Here is a 7,788-nt window from a genome sequence, read left to right as displayed (position 1 = left end):
TTTAGGCTGTTTCGAATTAGTATTTCAGTCTTTGAAGACACTGGAGAATGGCAGCTGCATCTTGAAGCCTAGAGACATCTTTTATTTAAATCCTATAGTGAACATGTGTGTGTTTGGGTGTGCTGGGCAGTAATAAAATACACTGTATGCACTCACCTACATTTGACATCAATTCTGGTATGTCAAACATGTCCAAAATATTCTTTGGCTATGCTTCATAGCTAAACGTATCAGCATAAAAAAGCAAACCATAAGCCGGTATGTAAACTACAAGCATTAGGGCTAAAAAATAATCACCCGGCTAGGATGATCACTCCCAAGACCCTATGAAGTCAATAAATAATGAACATGTAAAAATCATATTAAGTTTCCATCTCTCCTTGGCACAACTGGGAGGGAAGGAGGGGACTGGGAGCAAGAGGGTGGCAGCCTAAGATAGACTCATGAGAGAAGCTTGTTGGTAGAGTAGGTGCCTTTCTGATGAAGACTTTAAAGGACATGCCTGGTAAAATCTCATGGCTACAGCATCAGCATACGTGCTTTGCCATGGTGGGGTATGCTGGCAAGTCATGCTCAGCCCAGCACCCGACACTGCTCACCCACGGCCCAGGGGGTCCGCTGGAGACCTGCTGGATTGCCAGGACCCCAGGTGAGTGATGGAGCTTGGGGTCCATGCTGCTCCATGAGCCCTCAGTGCATGGGGAGTGGGGAGAGGCTGCGGTGACCCTGGGCAGAGCAAGGCAAGACATCATCCTCTGACACATAGAATACAGGGCAAATCCAGGCAGTACTCAGAAGTCAGGAGCTGCAGCTCCTGGAGTGTATTTGAGTTGAAAAAATATATAGGTTGTGTTAAAAACCATGAGGTTATCAGTGCATGGCAAGGATATTAAGCAACTCATTTCTGCTGTTTGCCTCTGGTTTCTGAGTGCGCAGGCACGTTCCCCTCACGCTTTCAAGATCTGCTCAACCACTGAAAGCAAAATCTTGCTTTGCTTAAAAGGAAGGCTAGAAAAACCAAAGAAACCACCAGTCCCTGCAGACACATGTAAGGTCTTTAATTCCCTTCTCCCTAATCTGTCTTGGCTTTCCCCTCTCGCGGCAGAGGTACCTCCCAATTTCTCCCTACAGAAAGAGGTAGGAGACAGTGCCTTCTGCTGAGTGTGCTTCCAGGGAAATGTGGCAGTCCTCAAACCCCAAGACAGCCACTTCCCCAGGCAGGATGGTTACAGGCTTGGGATAAATGCCTCCACCTTGTTGCTTTTGAATAGGAAAATGTGATTATAAGCATGCAGCAATGATCACAGGAAGGGTCCAGCTCTGCCTGGGGTCCAGCTGGAGAGAAGTTCTCAGGCTTACAATTACAAAGAAATGTCCAGCTACCCACCATGTGTCTGTCCATGCACACAGGTGGCACAGTTCTCTGGAAGGAACATGGCAAGCCTTTCACCAGCTCCACTTACAAGCTTTTCTTCGTCTGTGGACATTTTGCCTGTCTCTGCTATATCAGGGTTGCAATCCATGGTTGTCTCTGCTGCAAGACCTTCTTGTGGTTGCCATGCTCCCCGCCCCGCTGCTATATGCACAGCTGGAGCTGGAAGATAGGATCGCTAATGGGAAGTCCCATTTGTCATTCCTGATATCCCCTGATAGGCAGTGAGCATGGAGTCACGGACCTGCTCAGTGAGTTTGGGAACATCATCTGGGGCCAAGCCAAGGGTTTCCACCAGGATCTGGATTATGCTTTTTCCTGGAAGAGTGAGATAGGAGGGTCAGAGAGGGGCAAGAAAATATGTGAGTGGTGTAGAAGAGCAAGAGAAGACATAGCAGAGGGATCAGTGCAAACCAAAGAACAAGACAGAAACGAAGGGAAATGCCCTCTTTCCCACACCAACAGTGGTGTAGCAACCCAGTCATGTCCCAGATGCACAAAGCAAAAGCCCAAACCAGGCTTTTCCCATCCACAGACACAGCAAAAATCATAAATACAGAAACAAGTGAATCTCTCCCCAAATACATCCAATGCAGTGATTCATAAAGAAGAAGTTGTCACAGCAGAAAGACCTCAGGGTCTGTCTAGATCACGGCAAAGAGAATGAGATCGCTGTAATACCACACATCCAAACTGACCATGCTATGATCTACGTCTACTAAATTCAGCAGAGTCCCCCCTTCCAGAAACATACTTTGGGATGCAGAAATTGCACCCGGGACTCCCTGTTTGGCCAAGGTGTGTCATACTCCTCTTGGGAAGCATCTAAGCAACGGACTGGTGCAAACAGGAAGAATATACTGGGGAGCTGTCATCATGGTTTTCTGCTCTTGCACCCAGTGGCTCTTGCTCTGGCCAGCAGAGATGAACAGTGCCTGCACAGACATGCACCTGAGGATCTGGGGACTGTCTGTGTTATTTTCTAACTTTCTTGCATGCCTTTACACGTGTGTTAGGAAATGAGATCCAGAAGCGTTGTTAGCAGAGCCATGCAAGGGAGGCAAAACAGAAGCGTAGATAAAAGCTTCACAAAAGAAAAAGGCATGCTCCCTGCCTGCCATCTTACATCCAAAGCTAGGTTTGGTATCTCAGCAGTCTACTATGCTTCGCTTTGTCCTACAGAAAAAGCTGAGTGATGACAGGGCTGTGCTGAAAGTGTAGGTCTGTAGGGGTATAACAGACTCCCAGCAAGCACCAGACTTGCTCCATGCATGACAGTGTGCACACACTAGACACAGAGTTGGGCTTTCCAGAAGCTCATCAGCATGCCCAAAGCCACTGTGGGCATGGTGAACTATCCTGACCTGAGGATCAGCCTTCTCAATGTGCAGAAATCTTCGCCACGTGTAGCACCTCTTCAGAATCAGCCATGGCAAAACTTGCAGGTGGGAAAAGTGGGAAGATACAGGAAAAGTTACCTGTGGTTCTTTCTCCAGCAGTGAAGATCCTACCTGTTTAACAGCAGTTTGGAAAAGGGCTTAGAGGTCAGCTAACCACTAACTCCCAGGGTGAGTTTATTATAAAGTCAAATGTACATGCGACCAGAAATAGTCTTTCCTAAAAAGCTCAGGGAGGTTGTGGAATCTCCTTCCTTGAAGTTACTCCAAACTTGGCTGGACAAGGCACGGAGAAAACTCATCTATCTTTAGAGTTGGCCTTGCTTAAAGCAGAAGGTTCAGCTGCTTCAGGGATCCCTTCCCATTGCGTTCACCTCTGATTTCCCAGAGCAGTGCTCTGTCTTGTTTGCCCAACTGAGCAGGGACGTGATGGGGAGGAAGCAGGCTAGCAGAGCAGGGCTGATGTCCCTGCTCATGCTCCTGTCGACACCCCACCCATGGTGGGGAATACTTCAAGTACCAAAAGGCTTTTGTGTGTTGCTAATAGAGATAGGGTAGTCCCAGCAGATGAAAGATTAGTAGAAACAGACAATGCAATGTTTAACATTTGCACCAACTCTCTCTTCCAGGTGTCCACCTGGGAGGGGATGACTACACCCAGGCACAAACAATGGGAGGAATGAGAATGTCAGATGCAAGTCCTACCCTTAGGAAACAGCAGGGCTGGCCTGGTGGGAGGTGGAAAGTGGCAGAAGCCCATTTTGGGATGGGTGTCAGTAAAGGAAGTGGAGGAACAGGATGGGTTAGTTTTCTTTGCTGGAGTTTGAAACATTTTTTTCGGCATTTTAGTTCTGAAGCCAAGACTTACATAATTTTTTTCCCCATAACATTTTATCAGTGACCAAGAGAAATTTTTGTCACCATAAATGGATGAAACATGGTAACTGGGAGGAGACACACTCTCAGGGTGACTTTTGCTGAAAGCTCCATGTTTGCTTTTGTTTCCCAACTCTCCACGCACCTGCAGATCCAAGGACAGCATGGTGGGGCCGGGGGCAGGACTTGCCCCTGGGCTCCACTGCTTCTCCATGTTCCCTCATACAGGTATTGGACAAGCTGTGAGAAATCCAAGGGGAGAGGCAAAAGTGATGCCTGGAATCTCCCATTCCCTCCCCTCCCGAGAAGACAGAAACTACTGTTGTCTGGCTGCTATCTCCACATCACACATGGTCCTCTGCCCACCCACCTCATGGCTCCCTCCAAGGACTGTGGTTGCACCAACACCTAGCCTGTTCTTTGCCCCAGATCATCCTCACCTGGTCTAAATCTCTTCTCCTTCTGGTTGTGGAAGTCATAATAGGAAGAGATCACTACAGGAATAATGGGGACCTGGAGGGGAGGCAGTCTACAGTGAATCTACAAATTTCCAGATTTCTCCCCCAAAACGGAACTGGTGTTCTTAGGTGAATCCAGCACCTTGCTGATAATTATCCCAGTCAGCTTCATAGTAGACACTCAGAGTTTTTGGGGGATATTTAGATCATTTAACCATATCACCCAATGTCCTCGCTGTTGGTTTTTGTGTTTAATCTCTGTATTTAGGCCCAACAATGCATGGATTGCCAAATTAGTATGTGCAGAGGCCTGTTCAGCAGAAACTCCTCCTGGGCAGGTCCAGGGTTCTTGTCAAGGTCCTCCCACTTTTTTCACAAGCTGAGTTGTGAAGGTTTTCCACTTGTCGCAGAAACAGCCCCCTCCTGAGCCACCTGCAAGCTCCTCGTGGGGTCCTGGATATGTGCTCGATCCAAAGGAAAGCCAGGGACCAGGAGCCACATAGCCCTGGTTGCTGGTGGACCATGGTAGGCAAATCGCCTGCCAAAGGGCAGGAGGAAGGTGGCTCTCACCTGGGTTCACAGCCAGCTGGAAGGCCCCACGTTTGAAGGGCAACATGAAGCTACCATGACTACAACTTCCTTCAGGGAAGATCAAGATGCGAAACTGCAGGAGGGAGAAGATATTGGGACAGAGGGACCTCCAGTTACTATTCTGAGCCACTGCACAGGCATACTCCTCCGGGACTGATCTGTCTGCTCCTGATCATGCAGAGACATCATCTTCCTCCACTTCAAGCACTTTATGGACATACAACACACTGAACCCACCAGAGATGCTCTTACTCTGTTCTGCTCAGTGCCTAGCCCAAAGATCCCTTTCCAGTCACATCAAGGTTCTAGTGGCTCCTCACCAGAGTCCTCCCCACTCACATTTTCTTTGTGGAGGGAGTGTGCCACCTCTATCAAGGTAGTCATATACTCTTCCCTCCTCTTGTGGTCAATGAAAATGAGTCCTGAAAGCCAGATTCTGGGCTACAGCCCTCTGCTCTAGGAGATGCCATGCCCGCAGTCCCCACCCAGCTTCACAGGATCGGAAGCATGTTGGGAAAGGGATTCTGGGGGTCTCCAGACCAACCAACCACTTAGAGGAGGACTATTGCTGATGCTAAATGAGAGCAGCTATGACACGGCTGTGGTCAACTGACAATCTCATCCCCATTCTCTTGGAAAGAATGAAGCTGATTTAGCTTGAAAATACCTCTAATACCCTGGAGAACAACCCTGGCTTTAATACCCTGGAGGTCAGCCCTGGCTTGGGACTAGCTGGTAATGGACTATGTAGCAGCCACTCCTGCTCCTCTGCCTGCAATACCTGGGATTTTGTACTACGCTCCCTTACAGACAACTGGGGCCGGGAGCAGGAGGTGGGATCACCACATACCCATAATGTCAAGGGAGGTCTGGTCATTCAACATGAGGATGAAAGGTTTCTTAGTCCTGAGGTTCTCCTTGCCCTTCACCATTATCTTGAGACCAAAGATGTAGCTGAGGGGCAGGAATGACATGCGCAAAAACCTGGGAAAAGGGAGTGGGCATTAGCCAAAGAGGTGCTGAAATTGGGTAAAGGGAACAAACACCATTCTTCCAAACCAGCCCATCTCACAGACTGCTCCTGCAGAGTAGCCTGTTTCTCCACAGACCCAGATTTGACCTATGACTTGGAGAAGAGCAACTAGTATGTCTCTTCAGCTCATCATTTCATTAGAGAAGACAAATACACCTAGCAGGTTTTCTTCAAGTCACATTAGACCAGTGGCCTAGCAACTACAGCTACAGCAATTCCATGGATCAGCCAAATATTAGATAATGACAAAATTCATAGTGCACCTGTTTGTACTCCACTTCCCTGCTCACCTTGCTGAAACACGAATACAGGCTGCAATAAACATGCACCCAATTCTGCTATTGCCCAGGCTCTGGAAAGAGAGATGATTTTGCCTCTAGGTGATGTTAGACGGCAATTCTGGTAGCCATATTTTAACAGATACTGGAAAAATTAAGAAACTAAAAAAGTCAGACACAGAAGTCAAGAACTGAAGAAAATTTCTTAAAGCGAAAGGCTGATGCTCAGTTAGGGGATACCAACTCCCACTGCAGCATACAACGATAAATAGTAAATCCTGCCTCTGCAGCACTTCAGGAGGCTACAAGCTCTACGCTGCCATCTAGCAGAGTCATCTTCGAGGCCCCACTCAACCCACACCCCAAGTTACTAATGCCCACCGCTGCTAATCACATGTGTACACGCAGCTGCCCAGTCTCCGGGTAAGTCCGGCAGCTTGCTGCAGAGGCAGTAACAGATGGAGAGAGGGGATGGGCAGCGAGGGGACGGGCTCAGAGACTGCCAGACCTGGGGGCACCAGGCTGTAATTGCAGTGATGGGGACAGTGTAAATGCAGGCACCAGCACTGCACCATGGTAATGTCTGCTCGTGCCTGTTCAGGTGGGCACTGGGTCAGAATAAAGCTGTGAAAGAGAAGAGCACCTGCAGAGGCTTTCTCAACACAACTTAGAAAGTGAATGATCGGCCACGTGGAGGAGGGAAATACAGCTCTGAAGACCAGACAGGAGAGCTTTACTAAAAACAGCAAGTTACTTTACCTGTGCATTACATCCAGTTTGTTGGCATTACTTAGTTTGTCAAATTTATGTCACCTTTTACATCCTTTGCTTGCATAAATTGTTATTCTATCAACTCAAATACAATACTGAAACCCACATCCTTTCTCTGAATTACAGGGCCTGTCAGTTCTTCACACCAATATACAACTAATTCCTCCCTGCTGCAGTGCAACTCCCAGGACCTTACAAAACAGCACGAGTTGACTCAATGCCCAGAGCAGAAAGAAGCCACAGACAACTCCATGTTTTCCATGTTACATTCACGAGAAACACTGGTGATAACCAGAATGCTTAGGGTGAAGAGCCACAACTTATAGAAGGTCATCTTGCAGAAGTGTCTGAATGCAGGATTCACCTGGTAAAGGACTAGAAACACGATGAACAGAAAAATAAATGGTTAATGAAGGAGCAGAAGCTCCATCCTTCCATCCCAGAGTCAACCAGAGGAGCATTGCACAGCGCAGTTAAATGAGTCACAAGCACCCAATGTTGTGGACCAGAGTTTAGATTCCCTTGATCAGCTACATGTGGGTGGTGCAAAGCTGGAACTAGATTCAGGAGCAATGCTTCAGAAAGGCTGTGTTTGCTGCTCAGATCTAAACTAACTTTGGAAAGCCAGTTTAGCAAGGGCACTCCAGCAGCACTGCGTGCAGGAGCTGGCTGGCAAGCAGGGGCAAACACACGATAGCAAGGGTGCCTATGTGCAGGGGGTGTGTGGCTCTGGGGTGGTAGAGCAATGACTGCTTGGAGACACAGCTCCCCTTTGACGTGGCTCTGTGCATAGGAACCCTGAGAACTTTTAAGAAAATCTTTAATAGGAGGGAGTGGGATAAGTCAGACAGCACAGACACCAGACTGTCTCACTCTCTGTGCTAGCATTGAACTTTACGAACAAGTGAGCTGGCTGCAAGTTGTCCAGGAAATCAGAAATTAGTATTATGGA

At 48.1% G+C, this 7,788-nt stretch overlaps 1 protein-coding gene across 1 annotated transcript; it reads right to left on the bottom strand.

Annotated features, from left to right (window-relative positions):
* Positions 1–1,413: 1,413 nt before the first annotated feature.
* Positions 1,414–7,266, bottom strand: LOC126039368 (1-acyl-sn-glycerol-3-phosphate acyltransferase alpha-like). The gene is given in 6 exon segments (XM_049802448.1): positions 1,414–1,750; positions 4,146–4,245; positions 4,744–4,827; positions 5,094–5,190; positions 5,601–5,738; positions 7,085–7,266. Coding segments are annotated over 6 exon segments (741 nt in total). The 3' UTR covers positions 1,414–1,610.
* Between the last annotated feature and the right edge of the window lie 522 nt (positions 7,267–7,788).

The sequence above is a fragment of the Accipiter gentilis genome, chromosome 6 (assembly GCF_929443795.1).
Source record: "Accipiter gentilis chromosome 6, bAccGen1.1, whole genome shotgun sequence".
Lineage (NCBI taxonomy): Eukaryota > Metazoa > Chordata > Aves > Accipitriformes > Accipitridae > Astur > Astur gentilis.
The sequence above is the reverse complement of the archived record's forward strand: the minus strand, read 5'-3'. Positions and strand labels throughout refer to the sequence as shown.